Raw genomic sequence first — 18,799 nt, forward strand, 5'->3', positions numbered from 1 at the left:
ATGGCGGAGGCGTCCGCAGCCAATGGGACCCACGACGTTGTTCTGAACGTCAATGACAAGTCCAATGAAGACTCCGGCATCTCCATCTCGGTCCCTTTCTTGCAGAAGGTCCATACTCCTTCTCTCTCTCTCTCTCAAAAGTCTTAAACGTGAATCTCCCCAAAACGCTGGCTACCCTATCTGAGGTTGTGGGATTTGATTATTTACAGTTGGTGGCGGAATTCGCGGGGACATACTTTCTGATATTTGCCGGCCAAGCAGCGGTGATGGTGAACAAGGGCTACGACAACCAAATAACGCAACCGGGGATTTCCATAGTTTGGGGTCTTGTTGTTATGGTTCTTGTCTATTCCCTTGGTCACATTTCCGGTGCTCATTTCAATTCTTCTGTCACTATCGCTTTTGCTTCCACCAAACGTTTTCCCCTCAAACAGGTTAATCATCGTACCTCACCTTAATTCATCGATTTCCTCTGTGAAATGAAGTTGAGTTGTTGTCTGATTCATATATATGATTTTGATGTTGCAGGTACCAGCCTATGTATCAGTTCATGTTCTGGCATCGACCCTTGCGAGTGGGACTCTAAGACTTATATTTGAAGGAAGCCGCGACCACTTCCCAGGAACATCAGTTTCTGGGACGTATCTTCAAGGTTTTGTGGTCGAGTTCATCATCACCTTCTACCTCATGTTTATCATATCTGGTGTGGCCACAGATAACAGAGCGGTAATCTCAGAGTTCTTTGTCTGATATATAGATGCCTAGCAAATGAGGTTGAGAATCTGCTTTGTCTGTGATGAAATATTAAAGAATGGAACTGAAATTGACTAAATATGGTTTAATATACTGTTTGCTTTGAATCACTTGGCGGCATGCTTGATGAAGCTTACATCAGAAACGTATTAAAAATTGCTTTTGAATGATATTCTGTTTTGCATTCTATTTAGAGATTTTAATATGTTTTGTGTGGTGATTCTGAATTGTCCAGATTGGTGAGCTGGCTGGTATCGCCATAGGGGCAACCGTGTTGCTGAATGTTATGTTTGCCGGGTATTATATTCTTATCCCATTCCCTAATATTCCAAGCAATCATGTTTTTTCCTTCAAATTGATATCGCATTACGTATTTGACCACAAAGAGATTCATGAGAAAAAGCTTCGTTTTTTCTGATGATGATTCATGAAAGGTTTTGGATTATCTGTTGCAATCCTTTGATGCAACAAGAAAAGACGAGGGAGACCCCCCGGGGGGGCGGGGGCCTGTGGGTCCCACCCACCCTTGTCGCTCTCTCTCTCTCTCGAGTCTTGACTACAAATTTGTATGTGCGTGCGTAAGGACTGATTTGCCCTTGCTCAGTTTTTTTACCTTGTGTCCTATAAATAGCCTTTAAATTTGTTAATTTTATAAGCTTTATTTTGGATTTTTCTAGCCATTTAATGTATTTTTTAAAAATTTGTCCCTAATTAATTTATTCTCCCTTCTCTGCTACTCTTATTAATTTTTTTTTCATACATTCTTTTTCATCTTTTTTCTTATTTGTTACGAGGATTGTTTAAAAATAAAAGTATATTTGTTCCTTATTTATTGTTTTTAACTGATTTCTTATCATACACAAATTGTTTATTTAAAGTTTATAATAGGGACAGAAGGAAGTAAGGTTTCTTAGTTTGACCAGAGTCATACATTTGGCCACAAATTATTTGTTTAGGGTCTAAAATCATGCCACCTCGATATTTAATATAAAAGTTAGTTTGATATTTAATTAAATCCTAAATATAAGATCTCAATTCATGTTGTCTATCATATTTATATATTTTTAAAATAGTTGCACATATTAAATGTTTTATCGAATGGTAGTTCTAGCTAATATACATGATTAGTAAGGATATTCTATAAAGGATAATACATATTTGTTACAAATAACTAACTTAACAAACTTTCTTAATATATTCAAATTAGTGAATTAGATTTTATATTAAGAACATAAATTAGTACTCCTCCGGTCCTTAATATAGGACTCAATTGGTGAGTTGGTTTTGGTCCTAAATATAAGACCTATTTCTCATATTTATCAATTTTCTCTAAATTACCCTTATGGATACTCCTTCAACTATAATCAAGTATAAGAAGAAGATGAGGTATTAAGAAAGATGATTATGGTATTTTAGGAAAAACGTGTCACATTTTTTATAATTAACTAACTTACCTAACTCCCTTAATCTAATCAAATTAGTTAAATGGGTCTTATATTAAGGACCGGAGGAGTATAATGTAGATTTATAAATTCTTAACACGCACATCGAACGATCCTCTATGTAATGGGCATGGTATTCATTTTACTATGTCTTTTTGATTGACAGGCCGGTGACCGGAGCATCAATGAACCCGGCAAGAAGCTTAGGGCCGGCGATAGTGTGGCACCAATACAAAGGAATATGGGTGTACATGACGGCGCCGGTGGCCGGAGCAGTGGCGGGTGCATGGGTGTACAACATGATAAGGTACACCGACAAGCCAATAGGAGAGATCACAAAGATGGCCTCTTTTGTCAAAGCCTCAAACCGTTGTGGTTCCTCAAAGTGATCTTAATCATTCGGTTCATGACAGATCCTCAAATCACTGTCTTATTGTTAGTAGTCTTGTAATTAAAAGTTGTACGTAGATGCTAGATTATTAGAAAATAATTAGGAAACTTTTGGAGAAAATCTTATCCTTCCTTATTTTACTCTCCTCCGTTCTATTTATAAGACAAAAAAAAGTTTTTGGTCCTATTTATACAATAGAGAAATAAATTTTTTATATAAATATATAATTTCATCCTTCATGTTGACATTATTCTTATAGGATATAATGTATTATATATATTATATGGAAATAAAGTTAAAAAAATTATTGAATTTTAAAAGAGAATTAAGTTGAGTGCATTTTAAAGGAGGCGTGGATAAGCTTGTTTGCCCATTCGTTTTTCACGTAAAAAGAGGAATTGAACACCCAAAAAGTGGAATTGGTAGCTCAAAATGAATAAGATCATATAATAATGCGCAGTGGATAAAATTTTTTTTCCCGTTTTTACTTTTTGTCTAAATTAAAATTTAATGATCTGTTAGTTTGATCAATTAACTTGAGATGGAATGTTTGATCCAACGAGGGCTCTACAATGTTAATGAAAATTATACTTATCAATCAAACATTCAAACCTTCCCTTGAATCAATCAAATCAAAGAATCAACAGACTTGAAAAAAAAAAAAAAGATAGAATGATAAAAATAAGGGAAAATCCCAGAAAAAACCCTTGAAATATACCAAATCTCAGATTGGGTTAAATTTCAAAAATGACAGAATGGGTCATTGACCCAATCTGTCAGTTGTGAAATTCAGGCGAATTGACATTTTTGCCCCTGAGTAAAAGTGAGTAGTTATTCTCTAAACAAATCTAGGTAACGCTTACACTGTTCTAGTGATTACAAGATTCGTTGTAGTTAATAATAAGGTACCTCACAATAATAAGATACCTGACTATGAAAAAATGAATAGTTATTCTCTACACAAATATAGGTAATGCTTACATTGTTCTAGTGATTACAGAATTAGTTGTAGTTAATAACAAGACACCTGACTATAAAAAAAAATGAGTAGTTATTCGCTACATGAATCTAGATAACACCTAAATTCTTATAGTGATTCCTTGAATCATTGTAGTGAATGAATAAATGAGGGGAAAATTGTCAATTCGTCTGAATTTCACAAATGACAGATTGGGTCAATGACCCATTCTGTCATTTTCGAAATTTAAGGACCTAATCTAGCATTTTCCATATTCCAAGGACCTTTTTTGGGATTTTCCCTAAAAATAACTTAGATCCTCTAATGCTTTCATCATAGAAGTACTTAATCATGATGAAATAAATAAGAAAAATAAGGGATAGACATTGTCATCCTCTAATGCTTTCATCATAGAAATACTTAGTCATGATGAAATAAATAAGAAAAAGAAGGGATAGGAATTATCATTGTGTTGAAAATAAAACCGGACTGATAAAGTAGAATAAGAAACCAAGCTGGTCCAATCAAATACTTGTGAACTGAGAAATTTTAACCTAGGTTGATCTGGAGTAACCCGCAATATTTCAAGAGCAACCTAGTTAACCTGACTAGTTTGATTTGTTAAGCTTGTTGCTGTTCTTTGTTATTATTATTATTTTAAAAAAAAGATGTTTTGGTGGAAAAGAAATAACTTCATTCTCAATGTTTTTTTTTAAGCTATTGATAATTATTAGTTTAATAATTAAGTGATTGTGAATAGGAATATTTGTTATCATATATTTATTTTGATATTTCGTTAGGATAAATATTTCGTGATTTTGGTAATATAATACATTAATACTATGACATCAATTTGTTAAAAAAATTGTAAGGTAGAAAGAAATTATAAGTATATGATTACTTTTTAATGAATTGATATTTAGTCATTGGATAGCATGATAAAAATTTAAATTATTTTTAAAATTTTTTATTTATCATCAGGTTGACTCTCAAACTAACTCTAACCTGATCCACTAACCCTTATTCTATTACCGTGACCACCAGGTGAGAGGTGGGTCTGGCTTTTGCATTTTAGTACATTGCAAATAATAAAAGTCATATTTATTAAGTTTTCTATCTCTCTGTTGGTTAATATTAGGAAGTACTAGTATTCATGGATACGAATTAGTGATGAGAGGATTCAAGTCTTGCAAAAAAATCACTGAAGGCTGTGCACTAAATGCATAACCGTGAGAGTAAAATTCAAACACGGCGTGAGTCATGTGAATTTGTGGGGATGGACGAACTTGTATTAAATGATGAATACTATTTTGCTTTTAACAATTGATGAGTTGAGAGTTGACTAATTCAAGTCAGAGTTTAACCCCGTAACTTTAGATGATGAAAAGGGAAGGATCCGTGTCATAGACGAAAAGGATGTTGATGGCGGCAGCTTAATTAAAACGCGTCAGCTTCAAATAAAGCACATAAAGTAGGAAAAGATACACGTCACGGGCTGCAGTTCTATGTTTGTGCCGTTTCACTTTGTCTCTGATATTTACTCATTTTTTTTCAAAGTAGTCCTTATAATAGTAATAGTAATTCTAATCAATACACATGATTAACAAAGATATTTTAGGAAAAACAACACATATTTATTCCAAATAATTAACATAACTAATTTTCTTAATCTACTCAAATTAATCAACTAGTTTTTATATTAAAGACCAGAGGTAGTATACTAGTCAGGTCAAATTTTAACATTTCAGATTTATTTATGTTATAATAGCTTCATACTGTTTTCTGGGGATTACATTCAGCAAGTAGAATTGCTTTATGCAAGCCTCAGAAACTAACAATCTGCAACAAAAGAGAGAGAACAAGTGAACCCATATCATTCAAAATAATTGCTTTATACTTTGCCGTTCAGTTTTTGATTCAAAAGCAAGGACAAGATGAGGAGTTAAAATGAAAGGAAGGAGTGAGGAAAGAATTCAAATACATTGGAAACAAACGAAAATCATTTGTATCAGCAAGGAACTATGTTTGCTATACGCCAGTAACTTAAGAAAGTGATCCAAAAATATCTAACACCAAAAACGTCTTCAGTAACACACCACTCGTTTCCAAACGCTACACGGTACATAACATGCAAACATTTTTCATCAAAATATACTTTTCAAGTAAAAATTTTGTAATTGATCAATTTTTATGTCTAAACAGCTTTATTAGCACATGACCGCATAAGTTAAAAATTCCATAATAGTTTCTACACGACATTAAAGAATGAAAAGAAGGTTCCATTTCTGACATTTATACATTACATGACCAAAAAATTCTTGTGTGGTGTGGTGTACATACATGCATATGTCTAGATTTGATTTGAACGTGCGACTCGTGGATAGATCATATTGAAACTTGTCATGTATGTACACTAGAATTTATTATACATAACCTGCAGTACACATGTACAGATTGATTGGAAAAGAATTTAATGAAAAAATGGGCAAGAGAAAGCAGGTAGTACCTATCCACTTCCTGCCGGAGGATTGTTTTGGGCAGTTGTTCTAGGAGGAGAACCACCCCTTCGTCTTATTCTGGGAAAAATTATAGGCCTACAGCACAATAAAAGCAAGACTACCTCAAAAATGAATGCTACCATTGTGATCCATATGAATATGCTCATCTTCCACTGCCACATAATCCTCTTCAGAAAGGGAAGTTCTGACTCCAGAATTAGATATGCATCATATAGTTCAGGAATGCCGGCACCAGGTCGATATTCTGCTCGATGCTCCAGAGTCACTTTTAAGCAAGAAGTAGGCAAATCATTCTTTTCAATGAAACCTCTTATCTTCACATTCAGACTCTGAGTTTCTGATATGCGCCCAGTAAGAACAGGAGCCATCTTGAGAAAAGTCAACACTAGGCGGACAGGCTCACTTTTGAATCTTAACATGGCTGGCTGGCTTGAGCTAGAAATGGTTTTCCCATTCAAAGATAGAAAATCTACCCTCACCTTTAAAAGAACAGAAATCAAATAAGACAGTTAAAAGCAAGCACAATGAAGCAACGAACTATAATCATCCAACTATGATATAAATTATGAATAAACAGCAAGCTTTTAGTCAGCACAAAGTTACTGCAGAAAAAATAAATTTATTTCTAAGAGATTTGAACAGTAGCACAAAGTCAAAATTGGAAACATATAGATTCTGACAAAAGTCGATTCAGGTGTTGTTCGTTTGATAAATACACCAATCACCAACACCTCACCAACATAGAGTCAACCATAGGAGACAAAACAGACAGGGTGAAACATCCAAGAGCTTGAAAGGATGTAAACAAACGCCCATATGAACTGTTGTAATCTATAACTAGCACAATCTTCATGGAAGAGTATAAAGCTTCGAACATGGAAGAGATATCCTATGAAGAACCCACCTCTCTATTTGAATTTAATAACTAGACAAGGGCACTTCAAATTGCCTCTAAACCACTTAACTCCTTTCAAATGAGTTCAATGGCTATACTGAGCCGTGATTATATGGAAACTTTGAGCTCCATACAAATTAAAGTATAGGACTCAGTCAAAAAATATTTTAAGACCATATAAAATTTGTCTATTAACAACACGGAATCATGGATAGAGATCGAAATAATTCAGAGTTAAAATCCAGAATGCAGACCAGAATCCCTTGGAGCTTCCACACAAGTGGCTACAAATAGCATATGAGCCACATCATAGCTCCCCATTACTCCACATCACTGTAAAATGTCTCTTTGAAATTAATCATCATTTTCGGTAGTTATTTACCAACTATAAAGCCATTCATTCCCTATCAAATAAGATGTCTTTCCAAAGGTTATCCTCATTGCTTATGATCACCAATTATGCGATTTTCAATGTTGAGCATGTCGCCACCCCGGTTCTCCCTTCTCACCCCCCATCCTCAACTAGAATATGCCTTTTCTAGAACAGGAGGACTTTGCTATCATTTTACTAAACCAAAGACTTTCCTTGAATTAGCCTATAGATCCAAAAGGAGAAGCAAACTCATTATCTGCTATTAAAAAAGACACACACACATTGTCCAATAATATACAGCCTGAAGACATGATCAGAATTGAAACCCTAGCACCCCTTGTCCAGCAATGCTATTTGTAACTTCAGTGATGAACGCACAGGCTATAAGGACAAACAGACACATTACTTACTGTTTTAGCTTAGCACAATAACACTGCTGTTCCCCTTCCACAACAAATTTTCCCCTTCGGTTCTTAACTATGTTCCATAATAAATTAACTAGTTTACTACGGGTAAGAAGCCGAACATTATCACTATTTAAAAAAAAAAAAAGGTTTTTCAAAAGAAGTCTAAGTAGAAATTAGCCCCTTTCTCCGTCCCTCCTCCAGATTAGAACCAGTAAATCTTAAGAATGGCGAGGTAAAATTATGGGGAAAATTGCAGAAAAGTTCAGCGTGAACCACATTTTGTTATACTGAATTAAATAAGACAGTTACCTGGAATATCCCAAGATTTCTGTTGTATTCAGACTCTGGCACTACTAATGAAACAGTGACCTGTACTTTGTGTCTAGGAGGTATAACTCGTGCCTCCATCCGGTTACCAGCTTCAACGTTATTCTCAGAGTCTACACCACTGCCAATGCCGGTGCATGACATTAATGGCACATAAGCAACAGGAGTCTGCTTTGTATAGTCGAAATTCAAAATTTCTTTCTTATGAATTGGCTTCTCCAAAAAGAACTTCATCATAAACCCACTAGTTACAAGAGATGAAACCAGCAGACTGACCAAAACGATACAAACATAGATTGACCACAAGAGGCCCCACCCATACCGTAAGGCAAGGTTCCCAATTGGCTTGCCATTCCCAATAACTCCATGAATTGGTGGAGCAACCCAACCCCTAAAACCATCCGACGCTCTGGTCAAAATCCTCATTAAAAGTCCCTTGGCCATTCTTATTGTTCGGAATGGATTGATAAAAAGCATACAAGAATGATATAGAAACAACAAAGGATAAGTTGTAAACATAACGAACAAATGGATTTGAAACCCAACAGCCTTAATCACTAATCCTGCTAAAAATTCGAGAAAATTCGGTGACGAGATACCCGCTTCATCGTCCGACTCATCTGTATCATCAACTGCATGACAAACCGGTGACGATATGCTCGCTTCCGCCCCCAAGGCAGTGTCATCACCGACTGGACAACAATTCGGTGACGAGATGCCCGCTTCTGCACCTGAGCCAGCTGTAGCATTAACTGTATCATCATTTTCAGGAGCAGCTGTTAGGGTTGATTCTTTATCCTTCTCTTCCCTCGGCTCATTTGTAGCTGTAGAGGACTCGGCTTGTTCTTGGATTGGATCGCACTTCTCAACCACACTCTCATTCACAGTTTCATCCAAATTTGCAGGATTTTTAAAACTTTGCTGCTTAATGAAGCTCAACCTGGCCTTATTGATCGCATCGCTCTCGCAGCCGATGGAAGAATTTCTCCGACCAAATGACCCCCGGCGACTTGGACGGCGTCGTATTTTGTCCGCCAAAGAAGGTTGCCAATGTCGAGAATCGTCCGAAATGGATTGGGGGTCAGAGATAGCGGAAGCGGAGACGGAAGTAGATGATTCCGGCGAGTCCTGGCCCGAGGGCCACTCATCGAGGGCGTCGAAGAATACGACGTCGCGGTCGTCCTCATGGATCGGGTCTGGAGGGTCCATTGAATTGAAGATGGCAATCAGAATCGGAGATTTGGCTAGGGTATGTCAAGTTCCCAACTGTTTCTATTGTGAGCATCAATCAAATTCGTTGGAAAAAGGAATCAAAAATGTTTTGTTCGTCAGCCGATGAATTGAGGGCAGGGCAATCGTTTCATGAGTGCTCTGGATCATCAAAAGATTGCATTTAAAGACAAGAATCATATTTGTTAAAAAAAAAATTGCAAATATATAATCATCAATATATTGCTCTTTCCATGCTTAACATAGAAACCACTTAATTAACTTAAATAGATTAAAAAGTTGAAAAGTTATTAATTATTAATATATGTGATATATTTTTCTTAAAATATTCATATATAACATTATATTATATATTAGATAAAATAAATTGAGATATTATCAAATCTAACACTTAACTAACTTAGAAGGAGTAATATATGAATATGTCAATATTCATTCAAAACATTTTTTTAATCAGGATCATATAAATGCAATTTTTTTATTATTCTTATTAAAAGCAATCATATTTAAAGTACTATCAAACACTAAATATGAATATCTTTCTTAAGTAAAAGTTGATTCATCACATTTTGAGAGAGTAGTTTTTTCTATTAGGCTTAATCCTGTTAGTGCTTTCTTGGGATTATTATGTCTCATGTCCTTGTCTCCTTTTTTTTTCTCCTCTAATCTATAAAATTCTTTAATGTAAGACGATGCTTGTAAATGCACATGGAATTTTGGGGGTGGTTCTATCTCTTTGTGCAAGTTATGAGCCACCGTCACTCTCATGCTTCTAAGTTTCAATCTTGGATCAAATTGTACTGGTGTCTTCAAATCATACAACGACATCATAATTTCTTTGTTTTTCTTTAGAAATGTCTAGGATCGATTTTTCATCTTAAGCAGTGGATTTTGGTTACTTCAAGGGTCTCATGGTTGCTGTGTTTGAATGGGAATCAGACCCGCCAATTTGAATTGGTTTGGACCATACTAAAATACTTTTTTAAAAATAATTTTAATAATTTTTCTTCTTTTAAGCATAAAACAATATAATATTTATTTATTTTAATTGTAAATGTTTATTTTTAATTTATTATACTTTAGTTCTTTTGCCAACCATTATACTTGCCATTAACAATTTTTTCATTTTATGTATTACATATTCAAAAGCAAAAGAAATTAAATCTATATTGTTTAGATTTTTATTGAAGAACTGAAAAATTGGATAGTTAAACAAGTAAAAATAAAAATTTAAATATTATGACATTATATATATGTGGATAAACGTTCAACCATTCAAGAACCAAGCAAAGGCATGAAGAGGTTTTTTTTTTTTGGATAGATACAAGTATTATCTTATTAGAGGTAATTATATTTGAGGTGTTATTGGATACTAAATTTAAACACTTTTTTAAGTAGATATTAAAACCAACGTGACCTTGTGAAGCATCAACTAATTTTGCTAAATCCAACTTCCATTGGCTAATCATTTTCAGTTTTTTTATACACACAAGTATATCTTTCTACTGAAAGCAATTCAGTTTGAGGTACTGTGAAGTTTTAAAGGGAAAAAGAAAGAAAAATGCACTCTTAATTTCAGAAGCCCAAAAACGTCCGCTGAATTCAAGAAATCCCATTTTGGTACTATGAGACCAAATTGGATTATTATGTGAAAGGAAAGACCAAATTACCCTTCATTTTAAATATTACTTTTAAAATATCACAGCCCCTACTGGCCGGCCGGCCACCGGAGCTCCGGCGGCGGCGGTCACTGGAGCTCCGGTGACCAGCCGACAATTGGTCACCAGCGCTCCGTCGGTCGGAATTTTTTTTTTTTGAAAATTTTCACAACTTCAATATAACGGTTAACAATTTTTGTAATGCTATTAATAATTTCAATATAGCAATTAACAACAGCTTTTCTGGGAAATTCAACAAACTCCGGCGACCGGAAACAATTTTTTTGAAAATTTTTACAACTTCAATATAACCGTTAACAACTTTTGTAATGTCATTAACAACTTCAGTATAGCAAGTAACAACAGGTTTCTGGGAAATTCAATAAAACTCCAGCAACCGGAAACAATTGTTTTGAAAATTTTTATAACTTCAATATAACGGTTAACAGCTTTTGTAACCCTATTAACAACTTCAATATAGCAATTAACAACAGCTTTTCTGGGAAATTCAACAAACTCCGGCGACCGGAAACAATTTTTTGAAAATTTTTACAACTTCAATATAACCGTTAACAACTTTTGTAATGCTATTAACAACTTCAGTATAGCAATTAACAACAGGTTTTCTGGGAAATTCAATAAACTCCGGCGACCGGAAACAATTGTTTTGAAAATTTTTACAACTTCAATATAACGGTTAACAACTTTTGTAACCCTATTAACAATTTCACTATAGCAATTAACAACAGCTTTTCTGGGAAATTCAACAAACTCCGGCGACCGGAAACAATTTTTTTGAGAATTTTTACAACTTCAATATAACGGTTAACAACTTTTGTAACCCTATTAACAACTTCAGTATAGCGGTTAACAACAGGTTTTTGAGTTTGTTAAATGCATTACTGAAATTATAAAAAAGCCACTTTTTGAATTTTTCAAAAAACTTGTTATTAACTGCTATATCAAAGTTGTTAACCGTTATATTGGAGTTGTAAAAATTTTCAAAAAAACATAATTGTTAACGTTGTACTGAAGTTAAAATTTTTTACAACTTCAATATAACGGTTAACAACTTTTATAATGCTATTAACAATTTCAATATAGCAATTAACAATTTTCCTAGGAAATTCAACAAACTCCGGTGATCAGAAATAATTTTTTTGAAAATTTTTACAACTTCAATATAGCGGTTAACAACTTTTGTAACCCTATTAACAACTTCAGTATAACGGTTAACAACAGGTTTTTGAGTTTGTTAAAAACATTACTGAAGTTATAAAAATGCCACTTTTTAAATTTAAAAACTTGTTGTTAACTGCTATATCAAAGTTGTTAACCGTTATATTGAGGTTGTAAAAATTTTCAAAAAAACGTAATTGTTAATGTTATACTGAAGTTGAAAATTTTTACAATTTCAATATAACGATTAACAACTTTTATAATGCTATTAACAACTTCAATATAGTAATTAATAACAAGTTTTCTGGGAAATTCAACAAACTCTGGCGACCGGAAATAATTTTTTTGAAAATTTTTACAACTTCAATATAGCAGTTAATAACTTTTGTAACCCTATTAACAACTTCAGTATAGCGGTTAACAACAAATTTTTTTTGAAAAATTATATAACTCAAAAACCTGTTGTTAACTGCTATACTGAAATTGTTAATAGGTTACAAAAGTTGTTAACCGTTATACTGAAGTTGTAAAAATTTTCAAAAAAATTGTTTTCGGTCGCCGGAGTTTATTGAATTTCCCAGAAAAGATGTTGTTAATTGCTATACTGAAGTTGTTAATAGCATTATAAAAGTTGTTAACCGTTATATTGAAGTTGTAAAAATTTTCAAAAAATTGTTCCGGTCGCCGGAGTTTGTTGAATTTCACAGAAAACCTGTTGTTAATTGCTATATTGAAGTTGTTAATGGCGTTACAAAAGTTGTTAACGGTTATATTGAAGTTGTAAAAATTTTTAAAAAAATTGTTTCCGGTCGCCGGACTTTGTTGAATTTTCCAGAAAAGCTGTTGTTAATTGCTATATTGAAGTTGTTAATAGCATTACAAAAGTTGTTAACCGTTATATTGAAGTTGTGAAAATTTTCAAAAAAAAAAAAATTCCGATCGACGGAGCTCCGGTGACCAATTGTCGGCTGGTTGCCAGAGCTCCAGCGACCACCGCCGCCGGAGGTCCGGTGGCCGGCCGACCAGTAGGGGCTGTGATATTTTAAAAGTAATATTTAAAATGAAGGGCAATTTGGTCTTTTCCTTTCACATAATAATCCCAATTTGGTCTCATGGTACCAAAATGAGATTTCTTGAATTCAGCGGACGTTTTTAGGCTTCTGAAGTTAAAAGTGCATTTTTCTGTCTTTTTTTTCAGTTTTAAATATTAGCATCTCTCCCAACAAAACTTTATCTTCATTTTTTTTGTACTAATTTTATCTTCATTTGTACGTTATAAGACTCTTTTTCTTTTGGTTAGGCCCAACTCAGTTGTACTTGTTTCGTTCTCAAAGCTATTACCTTGTCGGTGGGGATAACGAAAGACTGAGAGTTGGATTTCCCGGAGAGTATAATGGATTAATCGCCCTACTCCTATAATTGGGCTTAAAATATCAACTTCCTTGGGCCATACCCCTTTTCGAATTTTTTTTTTCCAATTTAAAACACAAAACAACTCTAAGCATTTCAAGGGAGGACTTTGAATCTTGTTCGGCTCTTCGAAGGGAAAGAGTTGCAAAGAAAACAAGGGAATGTTAAGATGATAAAATAATAATAGTAGTATAAAAAGATTAATTTGTGGAACAATGATAAAGGATATGCTTTCAACGATTAAGAATTGGACAATGCTCTTTAAATTCTAGTCTAGTGACATGAAAGCTTTTTTTTTTTTTTTATAAAGAGGAGGTTACGGATTTCATCGTACTAATAATCTCAGACAGCTAATTAAGAACTTAAACAAAGAGAAGAGAATGTTACTGTGCACCATTTGGTTGGCGGCCAGCAGAAAAGTGGAACAGCGATATAAAAACTTTAATGCGAAAAATATATATTGCCTCTAATACTTAACATAAAAGTTAATTTGATTTTTAATTTGATCCTAAATATAAGACTTCAATATACTATATTTTTTATATTTATCCATTTTTTTAGAGTAGTCCTCGTGCTCTTATAATAGTTGCGTATATTAAGAATTTTATTAAGTCGTAGTTATAGTTATAGGTAATACACATGATTAGTAAGAGCATTTTAGAGAAGACAACACCTATTTATTATAAATAAATACCTCAACAAATTTTTTTAATCTACTCAAATTATTTAATTAGCTCCTATATTAATAATAAGAGATCGTGTATATATATATTTTTGGCAAATGGAAAAAATATATGTGAAAAAATATATTGTTAGTGACTAGGAACTGAACACTTTGGCAAAGTGTGTTGAAACTTAAAAGTGGAAGCACGCCACCTACGGACAAGAAGATCACGTACGTTTTCTGGTCACATAACAATAAGGAGTTTGGGTTTGGTACAACATATGTTTACTTTTAGAAGCATTTATCTTTTCATGCTTCTTTCATTAGCAGCCTTCCATTGAGACTCGAACGGCTTTTAGTATTTATCGTTGTTACCGATTTGTTATTAATAACAAATAATTCGCAAATGTAATCTTCTACTCCTCCAGTCCTAATTATAAGACCCAATTGATTTATTTGAGGAGATTAAGGAAGTAAGTTAAGTTGGTTATTTATAATAAATAAGTGTTGTCATTCCTAAAATATCCTTGCTAATTAAGTATATTGGCTAAAACTATCATTATTAGAAGGATTATCTTGGAAAAAAATACATAAATATAAGAGACAAAATAGATTTGGGTCTTATAATTAGGACCAAATAAAAAGTCAAATGGGGTCTTATAATAAGGACCGGAGGAGTATTTCAATATACAGCCGTATATTTAATTAATATTACTTTGGATACGTGGAAAAGAAAAAGAAGATAAGAATATTACTTAAAAAACGAGTTATGAGTTAAATTGTACCCACAAAATATTCATAATTGTGCATATGATAATGTTCGTTTCCATGTTAAAGTGCTCAAAACAGAGGCCAACCATTAAAACTAACAGATATTTGTTCATCAAATAAATAGTTGTGATATTTTTGGGTTACTTTTAGAATTTTTAAGGGTACTTTTGCATTCAAGTAAATGTTATTGTACTAGATTCACTTTCGCAAATATTTCATTGATGGATTAGCACCTTAACTAAAAAATCATTAAACTAAATTTTATAACAAATAATAAAACATACACCTTTTCCCGTAAAAAAGGGGTGTCGAACGGCTTAAAAAAAGTGGAACAAAATTATGACCAAAGAATTAAATAAAACATATACATTTGGCGCCCTGGCGCCCTGAAAAAGAAGCCTTCGAGGATCCTTATGACGAAGACTCACAGATTCAACTCACTCAACCTGAAAGACTTTATCTTCCTCAGCCAAGCTTCCAGTCACAACTTTCATTCCTTGCAGGAGAATCCCAGGATCCTAACCAAGATGACCCTGAGCCAGAGCTCGAAGACTACTATTGCACAAGGAGACACTATGACTCAGATGATCCTGACCCAGAAGGCATCATGAACCTATCCTCTAGCCATGAGCCTATCTATAAAAACTAAGAAACATTATCATCAAGAAATCTCCTTTTTGGATCCTCTGAAGATAAAGCGGGACCCGTCAGATTCCCTCTTTATGTCGCCATCTACTTTTAAATAAAGTAGTTTGTTCTGTAGTCTGTTTTGTCTCATCGTGGCAGGTCATAATGACGTCTACCCGTCATAATGAGGTGTACTATTAGGCCTTTGTCATATAGTGGCCCCGAACTTCTATATAAGCCTCACTCTGCCTTCAGTTACGGGCAGAAGGGGTTGTATCGACTTTCTTGTATAATACAAGTGTGCTTTCCTTATGAGTTCTCTCTAAGCAAAAAAAGCTGGGCATAGTGATGATGAAATCTATTAGTGAATAATATAACTAAAGAATTAATTATTTATATAGCATATTAGTGTCATGTGATATAAATTCACAATAGGTTAAAAAAAAGTGACCCATAAAATAAGACACGTTGTTATGCTTTTGATATACTTGATTCCCTTTCTGAATTCACGTGATGTCTAGCAACCACCCTATGCATTCCATGTTGCTGAATTTGCCTTTTGCGCCCACTTGTTCTGTACTTAAGGAACAAGTCATTTGAAACGGACTAATTAGCTTATTAAATAAAAAGTGCTTGGCTATCATAAAAGATATTTTTTAAAAGTATTTTTTGACAAATCGAGATGAATTTTTTATATATATTTACTTTGTATGTCATAAAAATATTTTTAAAATTATAGTTTTGATTTCATCCAAACACTTCAAAATTAGTTAAATCAACGAATATTGAATATGGTGGAAAGATTAGCTTCTGGCAAATTAAGATTTGAATTCCTGTTGAGATAAATACTTATATTTAGTACTTAATAGTGCTTCGTATATATGTGTATAAAAAAAAAGTTGAAAACGTTACTTTTTTTAATTCTCCTAACAAATTTCTTATGCTTACCTTCATTAAAAAACTTTTCTTAATGCTTAAACAAATTTGTCCTTGGCTAATTCATAGTGGTTTGTTATTTCATTATCAACTTGGCCCCAAAAAAAACCATTCATTATTAAACTTTTTTCGCTAAATAAATCACCCTGACATTTATTCCCTAAAGCATAAATGACGTGTTTTCACCAAAAAAGAAAAGGAAAAAAGACAAAAAAATACTATCTTAACTTCATAATGACCATAACATCCACTAAATTTGTAAAATGCCATTTTGGTCACATGAGACCAAATTAGCATTATTATATCAAATGAAAAGACCAAATTGCCCTTTCTTTTAAATATTGTTTTTAAAGTATCACAGCTCTACTAGCCGACCGGTCCCAGAGCTCCGACAATGGCAGTCACCGGAGCTCTGTTCATCGGTTGACAATTGGTTGCCGGAGCTCCATCAGTCATAAATTTTTTTTTGAAAATTTTTATAACTTTGGTATAACGATTAACAACTTTTGTGACGCTATTAACAACTTCAGTATAACAGTTAAAAATATGTTTTATGAAAAATTCAACAAGTTTTGGCAGCTGAAAATAATTTTTTGAAAATTTTTACAACTTCAGTATAACAGTTAACAACTTTTGTAACATTATTAACAACTTCAGTATAGCGGTTAACAATAGGTTTTTTGGGAAATTCAATAATTGGACGCCAGAGTTTTGGCGGTTGGAAACAATTTTCTTGAAAATTTTTACAACTTCAATATAACGGTTAACAACTTTTGTAATGCTATTAACAACTTTAGTATAGCAGTTAACAATAGTTTTTTGGGAAATTCAACAAGCTCTGGTGTCCGGAAATAATTTTTTTAAAAATTTTTACAACTTCAGTGTAACAGTTAACAACTTTTGTAATACTATTAACAACTTCAGTATAGCGGTTAATAACAGGTTTTGGGGAAAAATTCAATAATTGGATGCTGGAGCTCCGGCGGTCGAAAACAATTTTCTTGAAAATTTTTACAACTTCACTATAACGATTAACAAATTTTGTAACGTTATTAACAACTTTAGTATAGCAGTTAACAACAAATTTTTTAGAAAATTCAACAAGCTCTATTGTCTGGAAATAATTTTTTTGAAAATTTTTACAACTTCAGTAACAACTTTTGTAACGTTATTAACAACTTAGTATAGTGGTTAACAACATGTTTTTCAGAATATTCAAAAAATAACATATTTACAACTTCAATAATGCTATTAACAAACTCAAAAACTTGTTATTGACTGTTATATCAAAGTTGTTAATAGATAAACAAAAGTTGTTAACCATTATACTAAAATTGTAAAAATTTTTTTTTAAAAAGTAGTTGTTAAAGTTATAAAAATGCCATTTTTTTTGAATTTTTAATAAAACTGTTGTTAAATGCTATACTAAAGTTGTAGATAAAATTACAGAACTTGTTAACGACATTATTGAAGTTATAAAAATGTTACTTTTTGAATTTTTTGAAAAACTTATAGTTAACTGCTATACTGAAATTGTTAATAACATTATAAAAATTGTTAACTGTTATATTGAAATTATAAAAATTTAAAAAAAAATTGTTTCCAGTCGCCGGAGCTTTGGCCACTAATTGTTGAATTTTCCTAAAAATTTGTTATTAACCGCTATATACTAAGTTGTTAATAGCGTTAAAAAGTTGTTAATCATTATATTGAAGTTGTAAAAATTTTCAAAAAAATTGTTTCTGGCTGTCAAAGCTCCGGCGACCAATTGTTGAATTTCTCCAAAAATCTGTTGTTAATCGCTATACTAAAGTTGTTAATAGCATTACAAAAGTTGTTAACTGTTATACTGAAATTGTAAAAAAATTTTAAAAAATGCTGGAGCTCCGGCGACTAATTGTTGAATTTCTCAAAAAACCTGTTGTTAATTGCTATACTGAAGTTGTTAATAACGTTACAAAAGTTGTTAATCGTTATACTGAAATTGTAAAATTTCAAAAAAATTATTTCCAAACACTGGAGCTTATTGAATTTCTCAGAAAACCTGTTATTAACTGCTATACTGAAGTTGTTAATAGCGTTACAAAAGTTGTTAATTGTTATACTGAAGTTGTAAAAATTTTCAAAAAATTGTTTCTGATCGCCGGAGTTCTGGCGTCCAATTATTGAATTTTTCGAAAAACCTTTGTTAACCACTATACTGAAGTTATTAATAGCGTTACAAAAGTTGTTAATTGTTATACTGAAATTGTAAAAATT

General features: G+C 32.8%; 2 protein-coding genes across 4 annotated transcripts; one reads left to right on the forward strand and one right to left on the reverse strand.

Moving 5' to 3' along the window:
* LOC114715159 (nodulin-26-like) lies at window positions 1–2,751 on the forward strand. The gene is made up of 5 exons (XM_028899953.1): window positions 1–108; window positions 210–434; window positions 529–726; window positions 989–1,050; window positions 2,362–2,751. The coding sequence occupies exons 1-5, from the start codon at window positions 1–3 to the stop codon at window positions 2,582–2,584; spliced, it is 816 nt and encodes a 271-aa protein (XP_028755786.1). The 3' UTR covers window positions 2,585–2,751.
* A 2,555-nt stretch (window positions 2,752–5,306) lies between these two features.
* On the reverse strand, window positions 5,307–9,332 carry LOC114715128 (seipin-2-like). 3 transcript variants are annotated; one of them, XM_028899920.1, is made up of 3 exons: window positions 8,048–9,332; window positions 6,051–6,542; window positions 5,307–5,383 (listed from the first exon to the last, which is right to left on the reverse strand). In XM_028899920.1, exons 1-2 carry the CDS (start codon window positions 9,272–9,274, stop codon window positions 6,051–6,053), a joined length of 1,719 nt encoding a protein of 572 aa, XP_028755753.1. In that variant the 5' UTR covers window positions 9,275–9,332; the 3' UTR covers window positions 5,307–5,383. The 3 variants fall into 3 exon arrangements, with proteins under 3 accessions (XP_028755753.1, XP_028755751.1, XP_028755750.1); XM_028899918.1 differs by lacking the exon at window positions 5,307–5,383 and adding an exon at window positions 5,534–5,656; XM_028899917.1 differs by lacking the exon at window positions 5,307–5,383 and adding an exon at window positions 5,719–5,978.
* Window positions 9,333–18,799: the final 9,467 nt, after the last annotated feature.

Source organism: Neltuma alba, unplaced genomic scaffold, assembly GCF_004799145.2.
Source record: "Neltuma alba isolate B1F8T4 unplaced genomic scaffold, ASM479914v2 tig00011576_pilon, whole genome shotgun sequence".
NCBI lineage: Eukaryota > Viridiplantae > Streptophyta > Magnoliopsida > Fabales > Fabaceae > Neltuma > Neltuma alba.

Coding starts and splice junctions, on each gene's coding strand:
- LOC114715159 (XM_028899953.1), top strand. CDS start 1: ATGGCGGAGGCGTCCGCAGCCAATGGGACCCACGACGTTGTTCTGAAC. Junction 435..528: donor AACGTTTTCCCCTCAAACAG/GTTAATCATCGT, acceptor TTGATGTTGCAG/GTACCAGCCTATGTATCAGT. Junction 727..988: donor TGGCCACAGATAACAGAGCG/GTAATCTCAGAG, acceptor TGAATTGTCCAG/ATTGGTGAGCTGGCTGGTAT.
- LOC114715128 (XM_028899920.1), bottom strand. CDS start 9,274: ATGGACCCTCCAGACCCGATCCATGAGGACGACCGCGACGTCGTATTC. Junction 6,543..8,047: donor GAAATCTTGGGATATTCCAG/GTAACTGTCTTA, acceptor GTTCTTTTAAAG/GTGAGGGTAGATTTTCTATC.